The sequence below is a fragment of the Labeo rohita genome, chromosome 5 (genome assembly GCF_022985175.1).
Source record: "Labeo rohita strain BAU-BD-2019 chromosome 5, IGBB_LRoh.1.0, whole genome shotgun sequence".
NCBI classification, from domain to species: domain Eukaryota; kingdom Metazoa; phylum Chordata; class Actinopteri; order Cypriniformes; family Cyprinidae; genus Labeo; species Labeo rohita.
Genome location: NC_066873.1, coordinates 32,259,545 through 32,274,405, shown reverse-complemented (window position 1 = coordinate 32,274,405; position 14,861 = coordinate 32,259,545). Strand labels below are relative to the sequence as shown.

Here is a 14,861-nt window from a genome sequence, read left to right as displayed (position 1 = left end):
ATTCAGCTTTGATCACAGAAATAAATTTGAGTTTTAATGTATATTCAAATAGAAGAATGTTGTTTTACATCGTAGTAATATTTCACAATATAAAATTTTTTCTGTATTTTTGATCAAGTAAACACAGCCTTGATAAGTATTAGAAACTTATTTAAAATACAGTAAAAAAAAAACTTTTGAGCAGTATACTATTAGATCCCTGAACCAAACATAAGTAGATTTGGATGTATACTTTGTGATGAATTTGCTGCTGGAAAGTGCATTGATCATTAGCTTCAGTCTTTGCACCAAAAGCATCACAATTCTTGCCAAAATGGCCTGATACTTTAAAGAATCTATGATGTCTTACATACAGTTATGATTTCCACTTCCTGCTACAGTTAAACAACCCCATAACAGGACTGGCCCACCTGCATGTTTGACTTCTGCTTATAAGCTTTGCCTTTTTTTGCACCAGACATACTGCAGCTCCATGGGTCCAAAAAGTTCCAGTTTGGTCACATCACCCCATAAAACATTCTTCCAGTACGCCACAGGTCTATCCAAATGAATTTTAGCATGTTCAAGTCAGCCTTTTTGTTCTTTTTGGTCAAGAGTGGTATTCGGCAAGATGTCCCAACATGAATGCCATTGTATTGTGTTCTTCTTATGCACTGCACTGAAATGTTTTTCCTCCTTTCGTCGAGTCATCTTGCAAGGTTTTGACTGTTTATTATAGGGTTTTCTCAGTTGCTCTGATCAAACATTTTATGATGTTGTGCTTTCTTGGTTCAACACCCTCAAAAGTCTTCTGGTACAACACATTTTAAACTAAGGAATAAGGCTGCCACCTGTGTCTCTAGAAACTTTTAACATCTTAGAAATCTTTGTGTAGCCTTATACTTTCTAATATAATAAAACTATTTCTTATGTGTATGTGTAACAGCCCAAGCTAATTCAGATTTTTCAATAGTTTTCAAAGGCTTAATTGTGTTTTAAGACTATTTTGTTCCCTACCATAAAAATTAGTGACTTAAAACAACAGTGTTGAAAAGGGGTTAAATAATTATGACATAGCTGTGTTATTAAAAAATCCTATAACCTAAAAAACATATATTGATATCGCTTTTAATATGTTGTTAGATACAGTTTTTATAAAGTCCTGGATGTTCAGAAAAGCTTGTGTTTGTAAAGTACTGCAGTCTCTTGGGGAGAATGACTTCGATTGCAACTGTGTGTGTGTGTGTGTATATATATATATATAGTAGCATATTACAAATAGGTGTAATTTGTTACCATTAGTTAATGTATTAACTAACATGAACAAACAATGAACAATACATTTATTATAGTATTTATTAATCTTTGTTAATGTTAGTTACACTTGCAACTGCTCATGTTAATTTACATTGCATTAACTAATGTTAACAAACACAACTTTTGATTTTAATCATGTATTAGTAAATGATAACATTAATATTGACTAAGGTTAATAAATGCTGTAGAAGTATTGTTTATTCTTCGTTTGCGTTAACTAAAGTAGCTAATTAATTTTAACTAATGGACCTTATTGTAACGTGTTACTGACATACTGTAAATGTAATTCCCCTTTTATGTATGTAGATACAAACGTAACATTGTTACTAGACCATTTTAATGAACTATCGAGAGTGTGAAAATCATTAAAAGTTTAGTTTCTTCATCCAGGTGGCTAAAAGTGCTCTAAGCTGAAGAAACAGCCATGCAGTTATTTGGAGTAAAGTGGAAAACACTCTTTTCGGAAATCAGATAGCATTGCTATGTGTCTGGTTCTCTTTCTCTCTCTTCATCCTCCATGCAAGAGCAGCTGCAGTGGATCAATACTCCAATCTGAGTGTTGTAATCCCTCTGCCGTTCAGTGCAGCATGTCAAAACCAACACTCTCCTTTTCCTCTGCTTCTCCCGTGAACTTACCCAAAATAGTACCCTGGACAAAAGCGTAATGACGTAGTGTTTGCATGTTCAAACCAAATGTGTGTGTGAGAGAGAGCAAGATAGAGAAAGAGATAGAAAAGGTGTGGAAAGGCCACCTGTCACCTATCATACCTTGCAACGATTCTTGAATATTTGTCTGTCTAGCCAGGTTGGATTTAGAGGAAGCGTAAAAATAGTGATAGGAATGTGATTAATACATTTCCTGCAACAGTTTTTGAAACGTGCCAGTATGACCTTTCATAGTTTTTCAAGGTGTTTATACACACACTTCTTTGCAGTATTTAAATACAGTGAAATAATACTACTTTTTTACATTTTCTGTAAAGAAATGATTGTATTTTAAAGAAATGATATAAGTATTGTTATGATATGTTATTGGATCCCAATAACAGGATAATTCTCTTAGTGTTACAGCTGATGAATGATAAATGGTAAATGTGAAAGTTTTTTTTGTATAAGTGAAGTAAAAGTAAAACACTTGAACTGAAATCAGTGTTTTGGATTTAGATATTACAACAGGATAACCTACAGTATGATCAAATGAAAATTAATTTTGAGATATAGGTTGAGTTTACTTTTAAAGGAGTTCACTTCCAGAACAAAAAATTATAGATAATTTACTCTTGACCTTTGTCATCCAAGATGTTTGTGTCTTTCTTTCTTCAGTTGATAAGAAATTGTTTCTTGAGAAAAAAAAATCAGGAATTATCTCCATATAATGGACTTCAATGGTGCCCCAAAGTTTAAACATCCAAAATGTAGTATAAATGCAGCTTCAAGTGGTTCTAAATGATCCCAGCTGAGGAAGAAGGGTCTTAGCGAAATGATTGGTCATTTTCGAACAAATTTACAGTTTATATACTTTTTAACCTCAAATGCTCATCTTGTCTAAGTCTGTGCGAACTCAGTTCAATGTGGTCAATACAGTTCGTTTTCTTCCCCAACTTCAAAGTCGTCCTATGTCGCTGCAGAAGTCCCGACCAAGTGTTTACAAAGTGAACATGCAAGGCCTTTACAAAAAAAAAAAGGTAAAACAGCGATGTAGGACGATTTTGACTTTTAAGAAGAAAATGAGACCGGAGTTTTTGACATACCCTAACTGTATTCACCTGGATTGCGCATCGAAGAGACGAGACAAGATGAGCATTTGAGGTTAAAAAGTGTATAAATTGTCAATTTGTTTCGAAAATGACTGATCGTTTCGCTAGATAAGACCCTTATTCCTCAGCTGGGATCGTTTAGAGGTCTTTAAAGCTGCATTTTGGAAGTTCAAACTTGGGGCACCATTGAAGTCCACTATATATAAGATAATTCCTCAAATGTTTTCCTCAAGTAACATAATTTCTTATCGACTGAAGAGAGAAAGACATGAACATCTTGGATGATCTCGGGTGAGTAAATTTTCTGTAAATTTTTATTCTGGAAGTGAACTTCTCCTTTAACAGTGTTATTAATTTTATTAGTCTAAAATGATTAACTGTAAGTGAGCATTAGATGATGAAGGTAGTCTAAATGTAAAAGCCGGAAATAAGCATGCACAACTAAATATATCAACTGGTACTGATAAAAAAAAGATGTAATATCTAACAGTATCTGATATTGTGCCATATTGTGCATGTAAATGATGATTACGACCTATTAAAGTCAAGATTTTACATATTTACATAATAGAAGAAAGACTTAGATGTATGGCGTGTTTTAGTTTGTATTTGTCTGTTTTAAGATTTTTTTTGTTTGTTTTACAAATGTCATTAAATGGCTGATGATAGGTCTATACTTACGTCTGATTACAACTGAGATGACTGAAGCTCAAGCAAAGTTTAAATAGTTTACATGTTTCTGGTGACTCACGTTAAGCTTTGTGACGTTAGTTAAGATGATCGTGACGATATTCTGCTTACTAGTTGAGTTTTTTTGTCACTCGTCGGTTCGTTTCTCTTGCGCAATCCTTCGGTGGCAAATGTTTGCTATATCTCTCTCCCACGAATAAGCACCACACCTACAAACTGACTTATGCACAGACAAACCTGCAGTACTTCTCCCTCGCTCCTTTTTTCTGATGTTGTTTGAGCATGTAAGTCAAGCATAATAATGTCTAGGTGGCATTCAAGCAGACAGCAGTGCATAAGTATGCTGTTGGTCCTGCTCTCTGTTGTAGCTCTGAACTGAAGCATAGCAACTGTGTCCCGTCGAGTCATAAACATGCATATAGTGCCAAACGTGTACCCCGTGTTGGTTAAAAACAGGTTACTACTTAGTATTCTGCACATCAAGGTTATTATAAAAACCCAAATATAAAGCCATTACAAAAAAGTTTTAAATCTAAATTCTAAACTTAATTTAACTAGTTTCCAAGAAAACATTAATTATTTTCATTCAGTTTAACTTGATGTACTAAAATAACTAAAACTTAACTAAAAAAAATTATAATAAAAACTAGACATACAAAAACAAAACTACTACTAAAATATTAAAAATGACAAGAACACACAAAAATACTAAACATCAGCAAAAATTAATATAAAAGCCTAACTAATAATAGAAACTGCAATAGTATCTCATTGATACTAAAATACTACGGCACATTTTGTAAAATTATGAGATTATGATCTGACCTGATTGGTTAGATTTTAAGAAAACTGTGAAAATTGATAGAAAATAAATTCAAAAGCTTTAAAAGCCATCTTCTTCAGTTATTGTGTGTGCTGAACGATTGTATTGTCTAGTGTGACTGAAGATTGTGACTATTTTTGTTTCATGAGAAAGGAATTCTTTTTTGTATGAGTTATGAATGAGTTATACATATATATATATATATATATATATATATATATATATATATATATATATATAAAACGATTTTTTTTATATCTTCATATTTATATGCTTATACCATGATTAAATTAGTTTGTTAACTTTATTGAATTACTTATCAGTTTCACATGTAGACAAAAACAATGTGTGTCTGAAAAGTTTCTTGAACTCTTGAGTCAGTGGGCATTTAAATGTTGTTCAACTGAAATTGTGGAGTCTGTTTTTCCCCTTCCCCTCTCTTCTCTCTGTGGTGGGTGTGGGATTGAGTTTTGGGGTTAGTTTGGGGGATTGCTGTTGCTTTGGGAACAACCTGTGGAAGCCTCTGTTTGTTGCTAGGAGATTTTATGCTTTCAACAAGAAAATCTGTCTCCCCCTTCAACTGAACCCCCACAAATGCACACAGTGCGCGCACACACATACACACACAAAGCTTTAGAGTTTTTGAGTTTGCCAACTGATTAATTCTGAAAATAAGATGTTAATATCAAAACAAATCTTAAATGATTGGATGATGCTCTTCATGGCTTCACATATCTTCCCCTATACATTTGATTGCTAGTTCTGGATCTACACAATATAGAACATATAATAGGCTACATTAAATAAAATTAAAAATTGAAGTATTATTAAAAGTATTAAAACACTCTCTTTGCACCATAAATGAGAACTTTAGAATTTAAAAAATGTTTTCAAACTTTTTCATTGTAAAAAAAAAAATATGTAACATTTTACAATAAGGTTTCATTAATGTATTAACTAACATGAACAAACAATGAACAATACATTACAATATTTATTCTTATTTATTAATACAATATTACATTTATTAAGCTTTTCTATTGATGTATGGTTGATGTATTTGGCCGAGATACAACTATTTAAAACTCCTGGAATCTGAAGGTGCAAAAAAAAAAAAAAAAAAAAAAAAAAAAAAAAAAAAAAAATCAAAATATTGAGAAAGTCACCTTTAAAGTTGTCCAAATTAAGTTCTTAGCAATGCATCAAAAATTAAGTTTTAATATATTTACAGTAGGAAATTTACAAAATATCTTTATGGAACATGATCTTTACTTAATATCCTAATGAACAATCATTTTGACCCATACAGTGTATTTTTAGCTATTGCTACAAATATAACCGTGCTACTTAAGACTAGTTTTGTGGTCAAGGGTCACATAAATTTCCAAGACATTTTCTTATGGTCACTTGATTACCTGAACAAAACATGAACTTTCATGAGAAGGTCAAAATATATTTTATATCAACAGGTTAGAAGAGACATTTCTGTTTTATGTTTTTCTTTGTCAAATGATGACAAAATGGTTTCTCGTATGTTGGTTATGCCGCACTGACCTTGGATTGATTAATGTTTTTGAAAATTGCTTCTGTAAAATCATAATTACTTATCAGTATTATTATAATTTTTATTTATTTATTTATTTGTATGTCAGAGTCTAGACCCTTTTCCTTTTTCATCTCCAGACAGTTACACCACCTAGACAATTTTCAAGTCCAAATAATATCAGTATGATTTTTAATGCACGTTCATGGTGAAATTGATTATATTCAACTAGTTCTGTATGCATTGCATTTTAATTTTTTTTTTATTTTTTTTATTTTATTTTATTTATTTTTTTTAAACTTTATTGTTCAGTTTGACTAAAAAAAGCATGAAGTTGCCCCTTTTTTTTTTCTTAAACAGTTGTCATTGACTTTATGGACTTCTTCCTTCTCTGTACAACTTCCTGCAATCGCATTTATGAGTCCGGCGAACTATATTTGTCGTCATATGCGTGAGTGTTTATAACTCCCATCCCCCTTTCAAAACTCTTCCTTGGCATCTCCCCCCCAATCCTCCCCTCCCCTCCACCCCCGATTAGCCGGTCCTGACTGCACCATTACCATGAGAATAGCGGGGAGCAGCGAGCGGGTTAAGCTCGGGACTGCTGAGAGAGGGGAGACGAGGCACTCAATGCAACGCTAATTTTCTGCCCGGTAGGAGAGCGAGAGAAAGGAGAACAAAGGCGAGCATAAGAGGCGCTGAGAACCGCGCGCTTTTACTGCGCGCACCTGCGTGCTCAAAAGCGCAGGACAATGAGACCCCGAAACGGCCAATTACGGCCCGGACAGCCACTCGCTTTCTCTCCTGGAAAAAGCGGGCAAAGTCTGAAAAAAGAAAAAAAAATGGGAGAAAGGGAGGGATATTCTTCCGACCTCTGTATTTTGATCCTCCTAACTTTTATCAGTTTTAATCGATGTCCACTTTCTTCTCGGGGTTAGGTGAGGGAGGTCAGATGTCCCCTCAGCACTCGCCAAAACTTAAGACCCTGTCCCTCCCAAATCAGTGTCCTCCACACTCATTGTTCCCTTTACTTGCTTAATTTGCTGCGTTTTAGCTAATTATAATATTAGTCATATCGACTTAAATGCGTTAATGTCGAGACCATACGCCCGCTATCGTATTAACGATGAATTAAACGAGTCTGGTCGTTCTTAAATGGCCTGCCCTATGAAGTACATCCATACGGTTTTTGATTAATCATTGGAAAAAGCTCGTTTCGGCAATTTCGCAATAAAGGCCGATGTGTTTGGGCTGGGCTGTCTTGCACTTATCACATTATCTTCTAATTCGTAAAAGTGTGTAGGTTGAGGCGCCATAGAAAAGCAACACCTGTCATGTTATCATTAAACAAACTTCAGGTTTACTCACTTTCCAGCATTTGCTACTTATGAACGTCACAATGTAAAGTGTGTTTGAACGTAACTGAATTTGTAAAATCTGTGCAAGTGGAAAAGATGTAGTTAAAATGCTAATCATAAGTACCACTACAGTGTTTTAACTAACTTACAGCTTCAGCCCTGATGGACATTTCTTGGGCCTGTTGCAACAAACCTGTTACGATCAGATTATTTCAAAGGTTTTTTTTATTCCTTAATTTTTGCAAAATTCTTGTTTATTTTCTCTTGATCATATATATATATATATATATATATGTCTGTTAAAGCATGTTGAAATGCACTTTCATGCCATTATAATTATTGTAAAATTCAGTTTTAAATTAAGAAATTAAGAAATTAAGAAAAAAAGTCTAATTTTCATAAAAAGAGAACAAAGAAAGACAAAAGAGTGTACAAAAATAATAAAATACTTTATTACATTTTTTGTTGTTTTTCTATCCAGGTTGTCAAGTCACATACAAGATTATTAACCCTTACTATAAGGGCTTAAAAGTAAAAAAAGAAACATCTCACACCAATACATTCTTAGTCAAACAGTCTTTTAACAAGCTCATAAAGTTTTCGTTTTTAATGAACATTATTCAAAACGTTTTGACTCTCCCTTTTTGTACACACAACACTTCTATTCACAATGTTCTATTTCTCAACGAGTTGAGAATTAATTGTTCTTTTATTTTAATAGAAAATACAGTCAAATCCCTCTAAGCGGGATCTCTATTTCATTTTCACTTTTTAATGCAACAAAAATCCGTTGAAGCTCAGGTCATAAATGTATCTACACTAACAAAAACGTCTAAACCGTTGTGCATTTCATATTTTTGCATTACCTATACAAGGAAGAGCAGCACAATGTTACAAAGTCTTGTGGTATGAAAGCTTAAAAGTAAAACTTGGGAGACTTTTGAGGTGTTTCGATCATCAGGACAAGCAGCGACTGAGGGAATGTGTGCTACGTTCCCTTCTTTCCCTATTTAGCGTTCTCAGCCATGCCTTTGAAGTCAGTAGTCAGTAAAATATTAAACAGTTCGACTATGCAAATAATAAGCAGTAATCAACCATTTGGCTAGCTGATTACAGAAAAATAAATGTGCAGTGTTACTACCATGAGCAATTCCAACAACTGTGCACCAGGCCCCAGTGACCCAATCATCGAACATTATGCAGAAAACAAAGACATGGACATCTTAAAAAAAGGTGATAGAAAGGGGCGACACACATTCGCGCAATATTCAGAGGCACTTCAACAAGGCCAGAAGTCCAGCTGCCTTGGGTTTTCCAGTTCGACCGTGTGTCCACACACTCTCATCCTCTTTTTTACACATCAAGTTAATGTTCACACATCTACAACCGACATCGGTGGCCCTCCAGACCCGAAACTGATCAGATGTGAGTGAGAGGTGCTGTACCGGTGAGGTAATGCTGTTGGATGTTGGAATAGCCTCTCTGTGCTCCACTGTCTGTGGTGTCTCCACCAGGGATGTACATGCTAATCATGTCCCTCAGGTCTCCTTGTAAAGGACCCCGCTGGTGGCTGTGGGCTCCGGTGGGAGAGTGAGACACCTGGTCTGGTTTCACCATGGACATGACCGGGCTGGGCTGCTGTGGAGTGCTGCTGTAGGACATGGGGCTGAAGAGAGAACCACAGAAAACTTTTAATTAGACTATACAAAACTTAGTTTATCGTGAACGTGTTTTGAGCGCACATTTATACGTCTGTAAGAATAATTACAAACTTACTTGTAGGAGTTGGCACCATTCATGTAAGTCTGTGCGGTGGCCATGGCAGAGGGATACTGGAGGGCGGACAGATCATAGCGGTGCAGCTGCTGACTGTAGCCCAGAGCATCCGTCTGCATGCCAGTGTAGCCACCTGTGTGACCCCAGCCGTAGCTGTCCATCCGCGGGCTTCCACCTGATCCTTGAGCCGCGGCTGCCGCTAGTAAGTTGCCGGCTGATAGAGGATACTTAGCAGCCGGGTTGTCCTTCTTCAGCACTGGTTTTGTCTTACGACGGGGTTTGTATTTATAATCTGGGTATTCCTTCATGTGCAGCGCACGAAGCCGCTTGGCCTCGTCAATAAACGGCCGCTTCTCCGCGTCCGTCAGCAGCTTCCACTCGGCGCCCAGGCGCTTGCTGATCTCAGAGTTGTGCATTTTGGGGTTCTCCTGTGCCATTTTGCGCCTCTGACCACGAGACCAGACCATAAACGCGTTCATGGGTCTCTTAACCTTGTCCATGGGATCGCTACTCTGTTGTTGTTGCTGGTTGTTGACAGCCGGCTTCGCGGTTCCGTGATTCACTCCACCGTTCAGCTGGGTCATTCCCTGCGCGCTCTGGTGCGTCGGTGGCACGGCGGATTTCATATCGTGTTCCAGCATGCTGTACATGGCTGAGCACAGAGGTTAGTGGTGATACTTAAGTATCACCGTAAACTACGAAAGAACTTAAAAACAAATCCACTGACTTTCAGTGTCCGCGAAAGTTAAACGTTTACGTGTTACGTTCTGGACACATAAGTCCAAAAGACGAGAGCGAGCTGATTGTAACTCTAGCCACAAGTGTTTGTAAACGCCTTAAGACTATCAACAAGTTCTGAAGTGACGTTAGTTTGCTTTAAAAGCGAAACAGGTCCGAGCTGAACTCACTGTGCGTCCTGCCTGCGACTCTTTCAGTGCTTGAGTGATAATAGAATTTCATCACTGTCCGCCTCCAGCTGCTTTCTTTCTCTCCACATTAGCATCACTAAAGAAGGGGTGCGGTGAATGTGGAGAGGCCAAGAGCAGGAGGAGGATTCAGTTTTGGGGAGAAGAGTTTCTGTCTTCACCTGCAACTCTTTAAACGGATTTTACGATGTATAATACTTTGTTTTACAGTGGCCATAGTTAATTCTCAAAAAAATCATTAGACACCAAGTGTATGTAGTTTATTAGTATAAGTTGTACTTGTGAAAAGGCACAATTAAATGTACTATGTATGTTTATCTTTATTCATAGCTGAAATGAACACCACAGTGTTATAAATAGCTCATACTTATGTTTTAATCTCTGTCTTTTTTTAACTTCTGACTAAAAATCATCTATTTATATTAAGACACTTGTAACCTTTTGAAAAGGAACTTTTGGACGGTCAGTTTTATTTGGGTTACTGTACAAAACAAATGCCTTTTCTATAGGTGATTTTAAAAGGATGTTTCATTTAAATATAAGACAAAGTATTGCATTATGCCAGATAAAGCTACGTTTTTTTTAATATATGATGGATTTATATAGCTTTTAAACAAACAAAAGTAACAGGAATTAATTTTTCTTTCTTTGATTTTTTATTAGTAGCTTTGTCTTACTGACAAATCTCACAAAAAAATAAGAAAACAATGATTACAAACATGCTGGAAATATTTACTTATATTTTGAAGAATTCACATTCTTAAAGGATGATGTCATCATGACAAAGCTTTTTTTTATTCTACATTGTCTTCATTTTTTTATATTGAAAAATTTAACCCAACAGTTGGGTTAGTTTGTATTTGACCCAAAGTTGGGTTCAAACAACCTAGCATTTTTAGAGTGTAAGGACACATTAATAAAACTTTTTAATTAGGTATGTTAACTAAAATCTCACATTTTTCTCTCTGTTTTTACTGTATGTACACTAGCGGTCAAAAGTTTTGAACAATTATGTTTTATGTTTTTGAAAGAAGTCTTTTATGCTCTCCATGGCTGTGTGTATTTAATTAAAATACAGTAAAACAGTAAAACGTGAAATATTATTACAAAAAAACACTAATTTATTCCTGTGAACTTTCAGCAGCCATTACTCCAGTCTTCAGTGTCACATGATCTTTCAGAACTCATTCTAATATGCTAATTTAATGCTAATTTTGAGGAGAAGGAGTGAGATGTGTGTATTAGTATGCAAGGAAATTTTGGAAATGCAGTGCTGGCGTCTTCATGATTAAATAAGTTTAAAGTAAAATACAAAACATTTTTGTTGATGCATTAAGAAAACCTTTAGTGATAATCTCATACCCAGTATAATTATAGAGTTTACTTAAAAGTTTGTTTGCAATTGTGCACTGCCCCTTTAAGAACTTGCAACTGAAACTTGGAATAAAACCAGTGGGTTTAGATGTTATCACATGAATGACATTTTTCAAGTTCCTGATAAAAAAATACAGCTCTTTTTTATTATTGTTGAAAAGTTTAACAATAAAATCCCCTCCTCCCTTTTTTTCTCTCGTTCAGCGATCTTCCATAATGCGGCTGAACTCAGATGTCTTCGACCCCAGTGAGTCGTCTTCTCTAATGACCGCAGGTGTGAGTAGTTACTCCTTATCACCCAGCCATCCATACACGTTAGTTTCTATAGGCATCACTTCACACTTCTATTGTGAGCCCTGCATCCCCAAACACAGCCACTACGACTGACCATCAGTAAGAAGTGTGACAATGAACTCCCCCCCTCTGAGTTTAGCTTGTACTAACACATCATCTGAATGTTCCTATAAGGCCTACAGAAAAGCTGTTATAAAAATGACTTCATTAGGTCATTGTAGTAACTTACAAAACTTACTAGTTAACTATTATTCTGCAATACACTATATAAAATAAAAGGTTTTTTATTGGCATCTAAAGATCTGTGAGGAACCTGTAACATCCTTTAAAATGCACAAAAATTCTTTATAGTGGACAAGGGTTCTTTAAATGAACAAAATGTTCTTGTAAGAATTGTTCTTTGGGGAACCAAAAATGGTTCTCACTGTTTGTAAGAGTTACATATTCATCAGTGAACAAATTCAGCACTCCAAGAACAGGAGAAGGAGTTTCTGTACTCTCTTCTCTTCTCCTCTCCCTTGTTTTAGTTGTTCATTGACGACACACTCTTAAAAGATTAGTTCACTTCCAGAATGAAAATTTCCTGATAATTTGCTCACCCCCGTGTCAAGATGTTCATGTCTTTCTTTCTTCAATCGAAAATAAATTTTCGAAATTAGGTTTTTGAGGAAAACATTCCAGGATTTTTCTCAATATAGTGGATTTCAACGGTGGCCAACAAGTTGAAGGTCCAAACTGCAGTTTCAATGCACCTTCAAACAGCTCTACATGATCCCAGCTGAGGAATAAAGGTCTTATCTAGTGAAACGATTGGTCATAACCACAAATTTTTAACCACAAATACTCATGTTGCACTAGTTCGACCTCACGCGTGACGTAGGCAGAAATACCGACCCAGTTTTTACAAAGCGAATGTGCAAAGAAAGTCAATTACAAATAAAAGGTCAAACAATGATGTTGGACAATTTTGAAAAAAACGAAATGGAACCAAAGTACACAGGTGAAGAACTAACCAAGCGAGACTTTTCCAACGTGATTACGCAATGCATGAAGATGCGTATTGCAGAGCTAGTGCAAGATGAGCATTTGTGGTTAAAAAGTATATAAATGTTTATTTTATTAAGAAAATGATCGACCGTTTCACTAGATAAGACCTTTATTCCTCGGCTGGGATCGTGTAGAGCCCTTTGAAGCTGCAATGAAACAGTATTTCGGCCCTTCAAGCCCACCATTGAAGTCCACTATATGAAGAAAAATCCTGGAATGTTTTCTTCGAAAAACGTAATTTCTTTGCGAATGAAGAAAGAAAGACATGAACATCTTGGATGACAAAGGGTTGAGTAAATTATCAGGAACTCTTAATTTGAAGTGAATTTCTCCTTTAAAAATAAAGGTTCTTCACTGGCATTGATGTTTCCATGAAGAACCTTTAACATCCAAGGAGACTTTTCATTAGACAAATTGTTCTTTATGGTTTATGGTAAGTTTTTTGAGGAACCAAAATGATTCTTGACATTGATGCAAAAACCTCCTTTTGGAACTTTTACTTTTAAGAGTTCATGTGTAATCGAGCCTGATCATAAAATATAAGTAGAAACAACTTTGAGATTACTGATAGAATATGATCATTTGTAAGGTGTAAAACATGTTGATTTTAATCAGCAGCAGCCATATATTGTTTCCGTCTTTAGACAAAAGGTCGTAAAACCAGAATCTCATATTGGCTTATGTTATCTCTGGTTTTGTGACACTTTTTTGTGACCCTGGTTTTGTGACTGAAACCTATGGCCCATTTTACCTCACCGAAATTCTGTAGAAGAGCAACAAGTGGTATTACCTCAAACGAGAACAGGAATCTCACGCTTGACACGTGAGCTGGCGTTTTGTCCTGGCTCACGGCCTGACGCTGCAAAATCCCACTGTACGGCGTCAATATTGACTCGAGCCATTGTCGCAGGTCATTGTCACACACTTATTATACAATTAACCTTACTTTATGTGGAGGCTGAATATGGAGTGTGCCGGAGCTATTGTCCGTGAGTCATTCTCATGTATGGGATCAGTCTCATTATAAGCAAGAGCAGGAGAATAAAGAGAGGAAACACATTGATGTCTCCTGGTGTTGTGTCGACAATCAAATCAAAATTTAAGTGGGGGCCTCGCGAGAGAGCCGGAGAGTCCAGAGAAAGCCTGAAAGAAGCCAAACATCATACATGCGAGAGACGCAGAGATCCAGAATGACAGATTGGATGGTCGGAGATAAAAGAGTGAGGAAAAAATGAAGTAGGGAAGGAGGGGGGGGCTTCGAGAGAAAAGAAAGAGCGATGGACAGAGGGAGGGGAGGAGGACGGTGGTGGAAGAAAAGCAAGAGAGACAGCAAGGGGGGAAAAAAGAGGGGCCGAGAAGAAAGAAGAAAGTAAGAGGGAGAGAGAGCAGAGGAGCAGGGGGGTTGGTTAGTCGCTGGAGAAAGTTCTTAAGCTTTTTCAATGACAAGCAGATTGAAAGCCCCTCTATTCAGCCTCTCTCCGGCTTCTGTTCTCATGTAAATGCAGTCTGCGGCCTTCCCTCCATCCATCACGCTGCCCGGTAGTCCAGCCAGGCCTTTACGAGCCTCCCACTTGCAAAATCACCATGCCCCACAAACACTATGGCCACGGAAGGGGGGTGGGGAGGCAGCGAGGCCACCTACGCTGTGCGAGAAACTGCAACGCGGCCGTTGGGGATGGTGAGGTGCCACGGAATAGCGATGGGGATGAAGGTGATGAAGACGCTGGTTTGGAAAGCAGTCCATTTCCTAATTATCTCTTCCACTTCCAGTGTGCCAGAAGCTATTTTTATTTTTATATTTGCAACAAACATTTCACATATGCCTTCATGCATATGCATAAACCACATGTTGATTACTTGTCTAGTAAAAGGCAACGCAAAACACTTTCCTTTGTTTTGACATTGACCAAATGGTTGTAGAAGTTTATAACAAATTCAGTGTTTGCGGTGAGGACCTCTGCATTTCAGATCGTTTCA

The 14,861-nt window shown here is 36.6% G+C and overlaps 2 protein-coding genes across 3 annotated transcripts in view; one reads left to right on the top strand and one right to left on the bottom strand.

Annotated features, from left to right (window-relative positions):
* Positions 1-14,861, top strand: part of mpdu1a (mannose-P-dolichol utilization defect 1a) — a 34,952-nt gene that overhangs the window by 6,358 nt on the left and 13,733 nt on the right. The window contains exon 8 of one of the 2 annotated variants that reach the window (XR_007827865.1): positions 11,748-11,819. The gene's annotated coding sequence lies outside the window, so the exon portion shown is untranslated. Of the gene's footprint in view, positions 1-11,747; positions 12,508-14,861 lie in introns of those variants that run through there. The other variant, XM_051111272.1, reaches the window with a different exon arrangement.
* sox19a (SRY-box transcription factor 19a) lies at positions 7,926-10,273 on the bottom strand. The gene is made up of 2 exons (XM_051111269.1): positions 9,244-10,273; positions 7,926-9,133 (listed from the first exon to the last, which is right to left on the bottom strand). The coding sequence occupies exons 1-2, from the start codon at positions 9,891-9,893 to the stop codon at positions 8,887-8,889; spliced, it is 897 nt and encodes a 298-aa protein (XP_050967226.1). The 5' UTR covers positions 9,894-10,273; the 3' UTR covers positions 7,926-8,886.

What these genes read in the sequence shown, in the direction of transcription:
- sox19a (XM_051111269.1), bottom strand. Translation starts at nt 9,893, where the DNA reads ATGTACAGCATGCTGGAACACGATATGAAATCCGCCGTGCCACCGACG. An exon ending in AATGGTGCCAACTCCTACAA is followed by an intron (nt 9,134 to 9,243) that starts GTAAGTTTGTAA and finishes TTCTCTCTTCAG; the next exon opens with CCCCATGTCCTACAGCAGCA.